Source organism: Macrotis lagotis, chromosome 4 (genome assembly GCF_037893015.1).
Source record: "Macrotis lagotis isolate mMagLag1 chromosome 4, bilby.v1.9.chrom.fasta, whole genome shotgun sequence".
NCBI classification, from domain to species: Eukaryota; Metazoa; Chordata; class Mammalia; order Peramelemorphia; family Peramelidae; genus Macrotis; species Macrotis lagotis.
The window spans coordinates 204,942,030-204,959,381 of record NC_133661.1 but is presented as its reverse complement, the minus strand read 5'-3'; the positions used below and the strand labels follow the sequence as shown (position 1 = coordinate 204,959,381).

Sequence of the window (17,352 nt, the reverse complement as noted above, 5' to 3'; positions counted from 1 at the left end):
ATGGGGTTGAAATAATAATATTACCAAATTGATATTCCTATAGCTTTTCCCCCAAGAACTGGTGACCAGTGCATTATATTCAAAGTTGACATTGGAACAAAGGAACAGTGTTGAATTCAGAATGTGAAGCATGTCTTGATATTTGGGAAATTGCAATCCACCTTCTGGATAAGCTACAGGCTCACTATTGGCTTCTTTTCTTTGTAGACAGCTGCTTCTTAGAGAGTCTGGGCTCTTGTTTTTCATTCTGTTTTACTCAGGTAACAAAACCCAATAACAATTTGCAATGTTTCTCATATCTAGCCTCCAGATATATCACTTTCTTCCTGGGAATCTCAGTGTAGAATCTTGAATCATGCAGTCCCTCTTTGTATGTTGGGAAGGGGGGCATTAGTAAATGGAGATCATCCAATGGATAGGTGGTCAAAACCTGACTTAGAACTCATTCTTTGGGGATGGCAAGTTGTCTAGAGAGGGTCTTGCCACCCTCACTATTTTGGGAAAAAAAACAACTTGAAATTTTATGGAAAGAAAAATTGATTCCGCTCCCTGTTGTTAACTGCCTTTCCCTTGACTCTTCTAAGTAGCTAAGTGAACAACTATGCGTGATCTGGGAAAACCCTTGAACCAAGCAAGTAGATTTTGAAACTCTTGAGTCTTGGATTTTGACTCTCCCCTTACCCTCTTATCAATTGTTATCTTGATATGCATTCATCTGAGAAATACAAAAAAAAAAAAGAAGTCTTGAGTCTACAATTAGCACCTGTGGCATTAACTCTGGAGAAAAGCAATTATACTGTTTTATGACGGATAGTGGCCCTGAGCAAAATGCCTTTTCTCTTCATTCTAATTAATGCCAAAGCAGTAAAAAAGGTAGATCATCTTCAAAAATAGAATTTCCCTTCATTCTCCTCCCTTTTTCAGTTAGCCTTTCCCTGGGTATTTTAAGGAGCCAAGTAATACTTCATCAGAAGTTATAGGCAGGGGCGGCTAGGTGGATCTTTGGGGCAGCTAGGTGGCGTAGTAGATAAAGCACCGGCCTTGGAGTCAGGAGTACCTGGGTTCAAATCCGGTCTCAGATACTTAATAATTACCTAGCTGTGTGGCCTTGGGCAAGCCACTTAACCCCATTTGCCTTGCAAAAGCCTAAAAAAAAAAAAAAGTTATAGGCATTTTGTTTTTTTAGGTTGGTGTCATACGAGTCCTTTCTATTCAGTTAAGGAGCCCCTATAAAACATGGACTGAGAGTCCTCCTATGCGGACTTCATCATTATCATTGTCTTTTGGGGGTTTGGTGGCGGGTGGCAAGAAGAAGACAATCAGAGTTAAGTGCCTTGCTCAGGTACACAAAGCTAGTAGATAACTAAGGGTGAATTTGAACTGGTGTCCTCCTGATTCTAGGTTCAATGCTCAATTCACTGTGCTACCTAGTTGCCCCATGTGCTGACTTCTTAACTACAAATGAATTATCATCATTATAACACTAGCCAGGGTTGACTGTGTATTCTGATCCAGAGAAAAATGTGACCGTGATCATTAAGTACATTATAATAGAAAAGTATAAGCTCCTTATTAGCAAGCTGTTTTGTTCTTGTAGTCTCATCTGCACCCTGAATTTAGTAGATACTTAAAAAAAAACATTTCTTTTTGTTTATTTGGTTTTTTTGCAAGGCAGTGGGGTTAAGACTAGCCCAAGGTCACACAGATAGGTAATTATAAAGTTTCTGAGGCTAGATTTGAATTCAGGACCTCCTAAGTCCAAGACCAGTGCTCTAGTCATTGCATCACCTAACTGGCCCCTTAAAAAAAAATTTCTTGATCTGAGTTGTTGGATTCCTTATTCTATGTGAAAACAATCAACAGAACACTATTGTTCTATTAGGAACCAGGAGGGATGGGAATTCAGAGAAGCCTGGAAGGATTTGCATGAACTGATGCTGAGTGAGATGAGCAGAACCAGAAAAATATTATACATCTTAACAGCAGCATGGGGGCAATTATCAACCTTAATGGATTTGCTCATTTCATCAATGCAACAATCAGGGACAATTTTAGGGTATTTGCGATGGAGAATACCATCTGTATTCAAAGAAAGAACTGTGGAATTTAAACAAAGACCAAAGACTATTACCTTTAATTTAAAAAAAAAAAGTTATCATCTTATGTAATTTTCTATTTCTTATATTTTATTTTTTCCTTAAGTATGTGATTTCTCAGGGTGGCTAGGTGGTGCAGTGAATAAAGCACCGGCTTTGGAGTCAGAAGTACCTGGGTTCAAATCTGGTCTCAGATACTTAATAATTACCTAGCTGTGTGGCCTTAACCCCATTTGCCTTGCAAAAACCTAAAAAACAAAAAAAGGATATGATTTCTCTCTCAACACATTCAATTTTGATCAATGTATAGCATGGAAACAATGTAAAGACTATCAGGCTGCCTTCTGTGGGGGATGGGGAGAGGGAAGGGAGGTTGGGGGGGAACTGTAAAATTCAAAAAAACAATAAAAAAGAAGAAAATAATCAATGGAAGAATTTACATGTAGTCTTACCCATTGGATCAGTAACTCCTTGAGGGCAAGGACTAGTTTGGTTTTTTGCCTTTCTTTGTATCTCTAGTGCTTAGTATAGTAATAAAAACATAGTTGGTACTTAATAAATGCTTGTCAACTTGATTTTACCATTATGCAAGTATCTGAAATTTTTCCCAAACCTTTTGTATCTTGTCTTCTGAGATATCTTCTGAGATATCTGAACCAAACCCTCATTGACCTTAACACTTCTAGCATGGACCTCCTCTGTGTACCAGTACTCTTGCCATCTATTTTTTTCAAATTAATTATTTTTGTTTTTAGTACCATTTCTATTGCCTCTTTTAGTATATCAGAGACTTGTGATATTAGGTAAAAATGTGGTGGCTGCATTTTCTTTGATGGAGAAAGAATTTGTTATAAGAGTCTTTAGAGACCATTTTCTTTATTTACCTATCTGTTGTCCCAGTTTCATTATAAAATGCCCACAGGATGCTATGTCTTAGTAGACATCTCTCTCATCAGGTTTTCTGTTAATTTATTTTTCCCTCTACTACTTCTCATTGTTTTATGATGTAATGTTGCTGTTAATCATCTACTATTCTTCTTCATAAAATGAATTTATATTCTAAACTAATGTGGCCCTTGGCTGCCATATCTACTAACTTGGCAAAGAGATCAAGTATTTACTGGATGAAGCAATTTCTAGGCTCTCCCGTTCACTTCATTGTGACAACTAATTTATATTGCTTTCACTTCTTTCAGAAATGTCTAGAACATCCATTTCTCAATCCATTTTCCATATTTTTGCCACAAACACCTAATTTATAGAGCTGCAGTTGGCATTGTTTTAAGTGTACTTATATCTTTCTCTTTTTTTATATACTAGTTTTGTTTTGCTCTTGAGCTTTGCTCTTGTAATTGGTTCTTTTCCTTTAAAAGGTAATCCCTTGTTTTGTGGATGAGAGAAGAGTTCATAACTAAAGACAGACTATTTCTTCTAACTAAAATGGAAATGTTTTACATGATTGCAAATATATAATCAATATCAAATTGTTTACCAATTTAGGAAAGGGGAAGAGGGAGGGAGAAAATTTGAAGCTCAAATTTTCTAGAAATGAAAATTAAAAACTGACTTTATGGGGCAGCTAGGTGGCCCTGTAGTCAGGAGTACCTGAGTTCAAATCTGGTCTCAGACACTTAATAATTACCTAGCTGTGTGGCCTTGGGCAAGCCACTTAACCCCATTGCCTTGCAAAAGCTAATAAATGAATGAATGAATGAATGAATGAATGAATGAACGAACGAACAAACATAAATAAAAACTGACTTTACATGTAATTAGAAAAAATTAAATGTTATTTTAAAAACAAGACAGAGGATCACAGATGGTAAATGGACAATTTAAATTTTAATAGACAAATTTAAATAGATAAAATTGAAAAGTTTATACACAAGCAAAATCATTCAAAATTAAAAGAGAAGCAGGTAAAAGGGAAACAATTTAGTAAGTTTTTAATGACAGAAATTTCATTTCTAAACTATATAGGTAAATGATTCAAATTTATAAGAATAAAAGTCATTTCCCAATTAATAAATGCTCAAATGATAAGACCAGGCAGTTTTCAGAGGAAGAAATCCAAGCTAATAAAAACTCATATGAAAATATTCTAAATCAATAGTAATTAAATAATGCAAATTAAACAACTCTTAAAGTTGCACTTTACACTTTTCACATTGGCAGTAACAGAATTTTAAAAAGAAACAATAAAGGAAAATTTTAAATGCTGGAGGGGCTATGGAAAAACATGTACATTAATACATTATTGGTAGAGCTGTGACTTAGTCTAGCTATTTTAGAAAGCAGTTTTGAACTCTACCCCAAAACTATTGACTGGATATACCCTTTGACCCCATCAATTCCATTAACAGATCTATATCCTACAGAAATCAAAAATAGAGGAAAAGGACCCATCTGTGCAAATCTCTGTATCACACATACACACACAAACACACACATGATTGTATAAGTGTAAATCTAAATTTACATGAAAACTCTTTTTGTCATATCAAAGAATTAGAAATTAAGGTTAGTACTCATCAATTAGAGGATAATAAACCAAGTAATGTATATTAACATGATGGAATGGTAATGTGCTATAAGAAATGATAAGCCTGGAGAGACTTGTATGAACTAATGCAGAGTAAAGTATGTAGAACCAGGAGAATTTCTATAATAACAATATTATAAAGACAAAAACTTTGAAAGACTTAAGAACTCTGATCAACACAATTACCAACTATGATTCATGATGAAATATGCTATTCACCTCTAAATAGAGAGGTGATGGTCTCAGAAGTAGGGTGGAGGAAGGGTGAGATATATCTAGTAAGGAAATTTTTCTTTGCTTGACTATATATTTGTAACAGGGATTTTGTTTTTCTAGAATAGGACAGACAGATAGGTAGGAAGGAAGAGAAAGTGGACTTTCACTGATTGTAAAATTTTATTTTACTTTTTTAAAAAAAGATAATTTGATGTCTTTTATGACCCTATTTAAAACTCATTAAATTCAAAACTTTGCCCTGTATACACATGAGACTTTTTTTCTAGTCTGCATACCTTTGACTTGTTATGACTTACTATTTTTTTTAAGTTTTTTGCAAAGCAATGAGGGTTAAGTGGCTTGCCCAAGGCCACACAGCTAGGTAATTATTAAGTGTCTGGGGCCGGATTTGAACTCAGGTACTCCTGACTCCAGGGCTGGTGCTCTATCCACTGCACTATCTAGCTGCCCCTATGACTTACTATTAAACCTTGTATTGAAGTCACTAAGTATATGTTGATTTAAATATCAGTTTTACTTATTGTCATCTTTTTAACTTTTGAGGTTATAGAGTTCTTTATAGAATTTATATCTCATCCTCTATAAAAGATAGTGGTATTCAAGCTGAAGTTATTTTCACAATAAAGTTTTGGGTTTATTTGGTTTTTTGCCAGTTCTCATTATGAGTACTACAATCAATACAAAACGACCAAGTATACTACCCAGTGCTGTTTATTGTTATCTTTGAACATACAATTAAAACAACTCCACCAACTCTTTTTTTTTTTGCCTAGACAATGAGGACTTAAGAGACAATCCTCTTTTATCAGCAGCACCCTTTTGTCTTGTTTCATGAATGGTGAAAATGTCAAGATTTTATATGATTCATTTCTTCCATTAGATGGTCTACTCAATGGTCATTGGACAAAGATCTCACATTTGCAGGATAACAAAGTAAATTAATGTTTATAGACAGTAAGAAAACCATTTAGCTCTTAGTAACATCTGTCCTCCTTTTCCCTACTTTGCCACAATCACTGCAGAATCAAAAAGGGATTTTGCAAGACTGAGGATCATTTTGTATTTTCCTTTGGTTCATGGATTGCCATGGCTGAAGAATTCAGCACTGAGATGCCAGACTACCAGTGATAAATAACTTTATACTTTGTTTGATCATCGGAAACCATAGTCTGCTGCTGGAACTCTATTTAAACTTTTTTTTAGCATAGTACAATCTATTAGATCTTGTGTGAAATCAGTTTTTTAAAGTTTTTTTAAAAACTGATTTAAATTTGATGTGAAAGTAACAAACTAGTTTTGTCTGTGCCCCCATCTTAACTTTTCTTCTTTTCTATTTTTAATATTTCATGTTTAATGTACTTTTCTTTTTTTTCTTCTTTTTTTGCATCATTAACTCTACCCATAAATCTCCAATAGAAACCCTCCCTTATAACAAATAGGTATAATGAAGCCAAAGAAATCAACATTGGCCATATTTGAAAATATATGAAAAAATGCCTCATTCTGTCTTCTTGTCTATCACCTTTTAAACAGTGATTTTCCATTCATATGATGTGTACAGTTCTTAAGTCCATTATTCATACAGATACTTAGCAAAGGTCTAGGGAATGGTGAATTAGGAAAGGAAGAAAAAAGGTTAATTTTCTTCTGTGGTAAGTATAAAATTGGGTTTGATGACTTTCTGACCTTAGCTTCTAGCCTATTCATTATGCCAAGAGAAAGAATGGTCAGATTGTCCAAACAAACATTTGGTATCTTTGCCTATATTAGAAGGCAGGACAATGAAATGAATTGTCAAACTGCTCTGTTTGCATGGAAAATGCATTTACCCTGGTGTGGGGAAAAGCAATATTCTTCCCTCAACACAGCAACGTTCCTATTTTCATTTTTGTGTGTGTGAGTGTGTGTGTGTGTGCATATATATGTATATGCACACACACACACACACACACACACACAGAGTATAATGAGTATTTTGTAACAGCCTGGCTGAATTTTCAGTAATCCTGCATCTGCTATGTGGTTAGTCCACAGAGAAATTCAGCATTGGCTGGAAAAACACAAAAGCTTACTAAATCAATAGCAAGCAACAATGATGAGTTTTGGATGAGACATCTTTTATTGTGAAGCATTTCTAAACCTCACCTTGGGAAAGGCAGAGGAGAATGATTGAAACACAAGTGATTGGCTTTTCCTCAAACTGGGTTTGATTTTTATTCTTCTCTATAATTGCTTCCAAGTCCACTTAGGAATAAGGAAGCACCAGCTCTTCAGACATTCATCATTATGAATAGGGAAAGCCCTCCTTTTGGCAGCAGACTTGTAAAATGTACAAGAGAATTTAATGTTTCAGCTCGATGTGTCTGTATTGTCCCTTTTTCTAATCTGGTATTGGCTATTTATGATGATTGAGTTATGGATCATAGGATTATAAATTTAGATCTGGATAGGACTTTGGAAATCTCAATTTACAGAGGTTTAGGACAGTTAAAGCAGCTAGGTAGTATAGTTAAAAGAGGCAAGAGCACCTGAGTTCAAATCCAGCCTCAGAAACTTGACACTAGCTGTGTGACCTTCAGCAAGTCACTTAACCCTGATTGCATCACATCCAGAGTCATCTCCAGTCAGCTTGATTTATATCTGGCACTGGACCCAGATGGCTCTGGTGGCTTAGCTGAGCAGCCCCTCCTCACTCAAATCCAATTCTTATACATATCATAGCATCACCTCCCTGATGTCTTTCAAGAACAAAGGACAGGGACAGCTAGGTGGTACAGTGGATAAAGCACTGGCCCTGGAGTCAGGAGTACCTGAGTTCAAATCCAGCCTCAGACACTTCATAATTACCTAGCTGTGGCCTTGGGCAAGCCACTTAAGCCCAGGGCCTAACAAAAACTACAAAAAAAAAAAAAAGAACCAAGGACAAACAACATCAGGACAGTTAAGACAGGTCTGCAATCAGGAGGAGTTATCTTCCTGAGTTCAAATCTTGCCTCAGACATTCACTGTGTGACCATCAACAAATCACATAATCCTGTTTGCCTCAGTTTCCTCATCTGTATAATGAATTGGAGAAGGGAATGGCAAACCATTCCATTACCTCATCCAAGAAAACCTCAAATGAGTTCATGAAGAGTCGGCCTACTCTGCTCTTCTGTCATAGCTTGTGATGACATTCACTTGGACACAGTGACCTCAAGGACCCAAGATGAAATGAGATTCCTTCTCTCTAGTTATATTTTTCTCTATATGTACCAGTGATGTACAGCTGCCAGGATACCCTATGGTACTTCAGCTGGCACATGGAACTATTAGCCAGTTACTTGGCATCATAAAAATTGCCCTAGCTTACTGTGTCTAGTTGTACACTCAGTTGGGATAAAAAGTTTCAGACTTTATTGGGACAAAAAGGAGCTGAATCCATTGAAGGATAAGTTGGGATTGATTACTGCAGATGTCTAAATAGACCCCTTTCCCCTCTGGACACCAATTCTTTCCATACAAGGTCCTACCCTATCCTTCAAGGACTTTTTCCTATCTCCATTAGAACCATCCAAGATGCTCAGAAAGAGAGTAACCTTCTTTACTCAAGGAATGCTACAATCACAGACCAGGATGTTAATGCTTTCTGAGAATATAGAATGGGAACAAACTCCTCAGGAGTGGTCTGACTTTGACCTTTGACCAGAGTATCCTGACACTGGAGAGAAAGGGTGTTTTGCAGGTGGGGTTTTTTTTTTCCAGGTTTCACATGAGAGTGAACTACTTGGCTTCTTCCTGTATGCCCTGGCCTCCAAGCTAGCTGCCGCATCAGCAGTTCCAGAACAAATTGTGTTGGTTTACAACTCAGCAAGAAAAAAATGTGCTCTGAGGCCAAGAGCTTGGCAGGTGTTCCCTCCCATCAGAGCCATTTTTCTGATTAAAAAAGGAAAAAAATCAACGCAAAGTTAGGAAAATATGGGACAATGTGTATATTCTTGGAGCTATGCTTCTAGCTTTTATATCCTGAGCATTTTCTCTCCAACAGACTGCTAAGACTCAGACCAAGGCCATTTACATAAGAAATGGTTTCCTACATCTCTGAGGAGCTCAAATATAGAACACTGTCCAATAGCTGAATTGATACAGATCTTTTCTGTGGCATTAATGTCCTTTTACACAGCATCTATTCACAAATATGGTGGGCAAGCAGCAACTACACACCTGTTTTTAGGAGAAGGCTCTTTAGCAGCTAAGCAAAAGAATGAAATAGAGTGCTAAGTAGGGACGGAGATGCAAAATGCTGGCAGAAAATGAGACCAGGTAATTATAAACTATTGGTCATTTCTGCTGTCAGTGTCACTGGTCTTTCAGGTTTCAGGTCTCCTAGGAGAATTTTCAGATCCTATCAGTTCTTCTCCATCTCCTGGGTTGGAGTGAAGCTCTTCTGCCCACATGTATTCTGGTTATAAGTCCACAACCACAGAGAAATCTACAGTATGTTTATTTTACCCTGTCCTCTTTATTTTCTTCATCTTTATAATAGGGATTTTTTAAAATCATATTTTATTTTTTCCCAATTACATGTAAGGACAATTTTAATTTTTTTTTAATTTTGAATTCTAAATTTTCTCCTTCCTTCCTTCCTTCCCCTTCCCATCCTTAAGAGGTTGAACACTTTGATACATATGTATGTGCAGTCATGTAGAACATATTTCTCTATTAGTCATGTATGATAGGGATTCTTAATGTGTCCATGAATTTCTAAAAATTGATAACTACATAAATATTATTAAATTCTTTTGTAATCCTATGTATTTTATTTTATATATACTTAAAAACATTATTTTGAAGTATCCAATGCTTTACCAGACTGTCACAAAAAAAGATTGGGAAATCCTGCTCTATCAAGACTTTTGGTTTGGAATAGCAGGAGTTTAGCAGTAATGTCAAATCCAAGTAGAACCAGATTCCTGCAGGCTACAAATTGACTTTAAAAAACACAAATTATGGTTATCTATGTTGTACCATATTTTTATTTAGCTTACTAAATATTTCCCAATTACATTTTAATCTGGTTTGGGCCCTACTCCTATGAGTTTGGCACATCTGCTCTATAAGAAAATGCTTATCATGCCTATTTAACTTCATATCTTGAGGACTACTATGATGGACTACTTGAGGACCAGGACTACTATGATGATGTATTTCAATGCATTTGTATCAAAACCCCAGATTTGATTTCTTCATTTCAGTTCACCTTTGCATTGAAACTAAATCCCTCCTAACCTGTCCTTTCAGTTGTTTTTCTTTAATAAACAATGACACTGGGGGCAGCTAGGTGGTGCAGTGGATAGAACACCAGCCCTGGAGTCAAGATGACCTGAGTTCAAATGCAGTCTCAGACACTTAATAATTACCTAGCTGTGTGACCTTGGGTAAGTCACTTAGCCCCAAGGTCTTGCAAAATAATAATAATAATCAGTGACACTGACATTCACATACAACAAGCAGTTTGCCAAGGTGACTACAGAGGAGAAAAATAGAAGCATCCTACTGTAGGAGAGGGAAGTCACTAAGCATTTCCCACACTTAAGCATGTGCCTCCCTGAGCTATTTGTTTTTGTTTAGTCATTTTTTTTACTTATGTCCAACTCTTTATTAACCCTTTAGGAGTTTTCTTGGCAAAGCTCCTAAAGTGGTTTGCCATTTTCTTCTCCAGCTCATTTTACAGATGTGGAAGCTGAGGCATTTGGATTTGAATGACCTGCCCAGGGTTGCACAACTAGCCAGATTTGAACTCCAGTCATCCTGATTTCAAGCCCAATACTATATCCACTAGATAGTCATCCCTGGCACTTCCAGTCTGTGCTGCCCTGGAGTGGGCATACCTAATTCGAGAAGGTTCTCACTGTGCTATCCATGTTATAAATTGCTGAAACACCAAGATTTACAGCTTTTAAGCTCCTTTCCTTAAGACTGAATTCAAATATTCAAGTTATCCCTTCCACATCTCGACTTTTTTAATTGTGGTTTCGATACATCTTGGGTCAGCATAAGAAATTAAATGAGAATTTGGGAGTAGTTTTGTGGAAGCCACAAATGATACCAGGAGATGACATAAAGCCTATGACCAAATAACACAAATTTTACAATAAGGTGGTAAACACCTCAAAATGAAAAAAGAAAAAATTTAAACTTCTCTACTATAAAGCAAGGACCAAAATATTTTAGGCAGATCTCCATGTACTGCACCCCACTTCTGCTATTCTTAACTCCCATGATGTCGAAAGTATGACTGCACTGCCACCTTCATGAAATCCTCCCTGACTTTTCCCATTTTCACCCTAGGATCTCTTTCCTTCCTCAGATTTCCCAAAGTACTTTACTGGGACCCTTTCTTTACATTTTCATTATCCCATTTGCAAACTTTCCTTCCATTAACTGAAAATTTTCAAAATATTCATTTGATTTTAGGCTAAAATTGAGATGAGAGAACCTATTTCATGTCTATTGTTACCTCCCCTTGCTTAAGAAATGTCACTCAATCAACAAGCATTTACTAAACACCTGCAATTAGCAAGACGCTGTCCTAGGATCCAGCCTCAGACACATAATACCTACCTAGTTTTATGACCTTGGGCAAGTCTCTTAACCCCATTGCCTTGCAAAGAACAAAAACAAAAACAAAAACACTGTCCTAGGCACTAAGGATTCAAAAACAGAAAATGAAACAATCCTTGTGCATATTTGCTGCTTATTAAATGTTTATGTGAACATGACATGTGGAAAGATGTTTTGCCTGATTACACATTTATAATGTATATCAAATTGCTTACAGTCTCCAGGAAAAGGAAGGAGAAAAGGGGAAGGAGAGAATTTGGAACTTAATTTTTTTTAAAAATGAATGTTAAAAATTATTTTTTATTTGTAATTGGGGAAACCTAAATATTATTCAAGAAAAAATAAATGTTTGTGAGACCATCTTGAATCAAATTGAACCTTTGAAAAATCTCATGAAAATACATTAGGCAAATATTGCTATATCTTATATCCAAAGAAATATTAAGCTAGAGCTGAACAAGTGAGTTAGAACTCCCAGAAAATTGAGACTTATGCAGTATTGCTAGCCATCCCTACACTGAGCTCTTATGATTCTGATATTTCCTCTGTCTTCCCAAGGCTATCGATACATACCTTTGTTGAGGCGGAGAGGATGGGCTTAGTATTGTGAATTGGCTCTGCTATCATTTCCTTCATTATTCTGTCTAGCTTTAATTGATACTGAGTAACATCAAAGATCCCTTATCTTGAACAGTTCCTAGCAAATTTGGCAACTCTGGAGATAGAAATTGGAACACAGAAGAATAGCACTCTCTCTTTTATTTTTTAAGTTTTTGCAAGGCAATGGGGTTAAGTGACTTGCCCAAGGCCATACAACTAGGTAATTACTGAGTGTCTGAGTCTGGATTTGAACTCAGGTCCTCCTTACTTCAGGGCCAGTATGCTATCCATTATGGCAGCTAGCTGCCCCACTAGAGAACAGAGCTTTTGTAGCATAGGAATGTGTGGTTGTCATCGTCATCATTGCTATTATTAAGGAACTTGCCCAGAATCACACATAGCAAGTGTCAGAGATAGGACAGATCTTACCAAGCTATATATGTCTCTCATCTGGAGTCCTAGCTACATTGGAAGGGGCTCAGGTTGGCTACAGGCTGACACATTTTCAGTCATAACTGTTGAAGATTATCTACTAAGTATTAGAGAGCTTATGGTCTGTTTCAGTAGAGATGCCACAACCACAACTCAGGATTTGTTGAACTCTCTTCTTCTCTTTTTCCTTGAGTTGGATGAACTCTGAGAAGTCATATATGCTGAATTCAAAGTTGCTGTTGCTTCACCTTTCATAAGGGAAACAACAGATGACTTTTCATCAGAATGGAAGAAAGCACTTTCTTCTGGGAATGACCAAAATGGGTTCTCAGTGACCAAAAATCTGAGCTTAATAGATCAGGACTCAGTATGTTTTATCAGGTCAACACCAGAGGATCTGAGATGGAAATTCAAAATCTTAGACCAGTAAGTGACCAGTTAGGGATTTTAGACCAGGGAGGTCAGAAGGGGATTGGCTGGTATGCTACCAATCTTTTCCCCCTTTTTCTGGCAGCAAAGTATATTTTCTGCTTCTTTCTGGGTCTGATGCATCTGTGTGATCATGACCAGGGTCATTCCAAACCAGATAAAGCAGTGAAGGCTATGGGCTTAAGGATATATCATTTAAGAACTTCAACAGAGGGGCGGCTAGGTGGCACAGTGAATAGAGCACCAGCCTTGGAGTCAGGAGTACCTGAGTTCAAATTCAACCTCAGACACTCAATAATTACCTAGCCGTGTGGCCTTGGGCAAGCCATTTAACCCCATTGCCTTGGAAAATTTAAAAAAGAAAAAAAAAAGAAAGAACTTCAACAGAATATCTGATATGCCACGTTAAAAACCCCTTTTCACAGTTTTACATGTGGGTCCTGTTAAAGAAACATTTTTTTTCTTATGCCTGACACTTGATAGGAGTCATTTAAAATTGGTTGACATGTATCCCATGGTTTTTTGTTGGTTTGTTTGTTTTTTCAAGGTAATGGAGTTAAGTGGCTTGCCCAAGGCCACATAACTAGGTAATTATTAAGTGTCTGAGGTCAGATTTGAACTCAGGTCTCCTGACTCCAGGACTGGTGCTCTATCCACTGCGCCACCTAGCTACCCGATTGATACATATCTCAAAAGGGAACTTTAGCCCCTCAAAATTAACTGCAACAAGTCAAAAAGTTTTCTTGCATGACCAGTATAGCACATTCCAAGAAGCAGGAGGAGAGGAGTTGTCCTCCTCTAGCAAAATGATTTCAGGGAGATAGAGGTAGAGATTTTGCTATTGAGGGATAAGCACTTAGGTTCTCTATATTTCATGATGCCTTTCTTGTTCTCCTCCAATTACTTGCTAATAATTCTACCCTTTCTTGATTAATTTATGTTTATTTTGCATATATTTTGTATACTATATTGTAGTCATTTCAACAATTGTGAACTTAACTCAGATCTTTGGAGATCTCCCCATAATGCCTAGTTAAATGTTTTACATGTAATTACTGCCTGCTAATTCACACACAAAAAAAGAGCTAACATTAAAAAAAATACACACATATCTTAGAGCAAAGGCTACATTTTTAACATCATTCATCAATCAACCAACAAAAAGTTATCCAGCAAAAACTAAAAAAAATGTAATTGGAAAATATTTAACAAAACAAAAACTGCAATAAAACAAATAATATTACATTTTAAAACTAAATCCCCATTTAATGGTCCCCATTTCTCTTTGAGTTTGACACCAATGGTCTAGAGTAAAGAGCAGTTTATGAGAGGTTGAATGATCTTTCTTTTTTCTTTTTTGGAATTTTGCAAGGCAATGGAGTTAAGTAACTTGCCTAAGTTCACACAGCTAGGTAATTATTAAGTGTCTGAGGCTGAATTTGAACTCAGGTCCTCCATACTTCAGGGCCAGTATGCTATCCATTATGGCAGCTAGCTGCCCCACTAGAGAACAGAGCTTTTGTAGCATAGGAATGTAAAAAGGATTCATATAGGAAGTAGCTGAACCAAAAGGCATTATTAGCACAATAATGTTTTAGGGCTGTTATAGTTTCCATCTTTATTTCTTTATTTTAAATTTATGGGATGAAACAAACATTTATGTAACATAGTATAGTTTTTTAAAAAAACTATTGCTCATGAAACTACAAATCTGTTATGTACAACTTGTTATTACTTTTAAATATATAATCAAGTTATCATGTATATTTTCTTCCTCTCCCCAGAGAGATGGCTATTATTAGACACAAATATATATATATGCATGTATGTGTGTATATATGCATGTATGTATATAAAAATTATTCTCTACATACTGATATTTCAGGGTTTGGGTTTTTTTCAGGTTTATAAGTCATCCCATTCACATTCAAAGTTATAATTACTATTTGAGAATTTCCCTCCATCTTAATTTTAACTCTCTAGTGTCCTCAGACTCTTTTTACCCTATCCCTGTTATCTTCTCCCTTTACCATCCTATCCATTATTCTTCTCCCACCTGCCTAAATCTTAATCTGTATACCCTTCTAAAAGTTCCATATGACCTCATCAGTATAATTCTCTGCCCTTTCTCTCTAATGCAGTATAAATGAGATAATGTATATTATTATTAACATGAGTACTGTTAGATATAGACCAGTATAATGCCAAAAAAAGGACAGTGAACTAAAATTCACAGTGGCAGTTGAGGACATGAACATCAATGGTTATCTTGTGTTATATCTCATTTCATCTCTTTTGTGTCATCAGTGTCCAGGTATCAAACTCTTTGAGGATGGGGGAAGTGTCTTGAATCTTCTTCATATTCTTAGCTCCTATCATTTTTCTTTGCAAAGCAGCACTACTCAAAAGTTTTGGAATTTAATTGTTGAAATGAACAACTATATTTTAGGAAGAGTGATAAGAACAATCTGGGGTTCTGTTGAAAGTGTCCAGCATCTCTCAATGGTATATGTCTTTTCTCTGCAGAGAGATGCCAAAGGCCAGTACTTGTTTGACCTTCTTTGCCACCACTTGAACTTACTTGAAAAAGACTATTTTGGAATCCGTTTTGTGGACCCAGATAAGCAGAGGGTAAGTCTGAATTTATTTATTTTTTGTGTGTTTACCATATTTTCGTATTTATCACATTATGAAAGAATTAGACCTAAAAGGGGAAAAACATGAGAAAGAAAGAAAAAAAAAGAAGTTTTAACAAGTGAACATGGTATATTTTGCTCTGCATTCAGATTCTATAGTTTTTCCCCTCTGGATGTGGATGGCGTTATCCATCACAAGTTTTTTAGAAAGCAGACGTCATCACTGAATTGATGAGAGGAGCCAAGTCCATCATAGTTCTGCTTACTTAACTCAGCATCAGTCCATGCAAGAGTAAGTCTGAATTTAAAGAATAATAGGAGTTTTGGGTAGTGAGAAGTCTCATTCTGGTATCTAGACTTAAGCCCTAAGGATCAGTCTCTGATAGTGCTTTGAAAAGTAGAAAAGACCTTAGAAATCAGCTAATCCAATCTCCTAATTTTACAATTAACCACCAGAGGGTACTGTTCACCAGTTGCCTGATCTTGCTTGTTTATTCATATCTGATTCTTTGTGACCCCATTTTGGGAATTTTTTGGCAAATATACTACTGAAGTGATTTGCCATTTTCCTCTCCAGCTCGTTTTACAGATGTGGAAATTGAGGCAAATAGGTTTAAAAGAATTTTTCTCACAGCTTATAAATATCTGAGATCAGATTTGCATTCAGGAAGACTCATCTTCTGACTCTAGGACCAGCACTCTGTCTACTTCCATCACCTAGTTGCCCATATCTCCTTAGTAAACAGGACCAAATGTCAGTTAACTGTTTATCCTCATTAGTTATGTATTTTACCCAATGATAGAGGGTGCTTTAAAGTGTCGCCAACTCCCTGTCTCTGAGAATTGGCTACCACTCTCCCCTTATTCTTTTTGGAGGGTAACCTTCATCTATCTCTTAGTCTAGAGAAAGGTGTTTTGTATCATAAGACCCCTTTGGCAATCTGGTAAAGCCTAGGGACCTCTTCTCAGAATCATGTTTTTGAAGGCCTAAAATAAAATGCATAAAATGATACAGAAGAATATTGAAATAAAGATATAACTTTTTCCTCCAATTTCTTGGGCCCTGGAAATGTCCTTTTTAAAATTTTTTATTTAAGGCAATGAGGTTAAGTGACTTGTTCAAGGCCACACAGCTAGGCAATTATTAAGTGTCTAAAGGTTGGATTTGAACTCAGGCCTTTCCTGACTCCAGGGCCACTATCCACTGCACCACCTAGCTGTCCCCTGGAAATGTCTTAACCCCAGTTATGAACTTCTGGCCCTTTATCCTTCTAGATTCTTAGTTAGAGATGCTCCCAACTGCTGTGTGAAGATGGGGAGGATAACTTTTCACCCCTCATCCATCTCTATTATATTTCAGTGGAGGTTACTCACAAAAGTATACTGTTCCTGACTATAACACTTTAATCATATTTGTTAGAGAGGAATCAAACTAAATTTTTTCCCTGAACAGAGCAGCCAAATCCCTCTCTGTGTGTGGATGATCCCAGGAACTCTGAGCAATACTGTTCAGGTGCTGGTATACAAGTCTTGCAGACCTTCACAAAGACAGGGTGCTTAAAGGTACCAGCTAAAGCTCTGCTTCTCCTCAGTGATCTCCACTTCAGTCCCTGTTTTGTTCATTGGCCCAGCTGCAGATGACTGTCCTTGGCAGGCTTCTTGGCTTCTCCTTCAGTTCCCCAGCTTTTGGCTCCCTTTCTCTTCTTCCTTTTCCCCTGGGCCTGCCTCCAGCTCAAGAGTGCACAGCTCCGCTATTAAAGTTCTCATGAAAACAGCT

General features: G+C 36.7%; 1 protein-coding gene across 5 annotated transcripts in view; it reads left to right on the top strand.

Moving 5' to 3' along the window:
- FRMD5 (FERM domain containing 5) overlaps nt 1-17,352 on the top strand; it is a 415,376-nt gene that overhangs the window by 328,816 nt on the left and 69,208 nt on the right. For all 5 annotated transcript variants that reach the window (XR_012478133.1, XM_074235278.1, XM_074235277.1 and 2 more), the window contains exon 2: nt 15,466-15,570. Coding sequence is in view for 4 of the 5 variants with exons in the window: in XM_074235278.1 (XP_074091379.1) it covers nt 15,466-15,570 (105 nt within the window). In the remaining variant the exon portion in view is untranslated. The remainder of the gene's footprint in view (nt 1-15,465; nt 15,571-17,352) is intronic.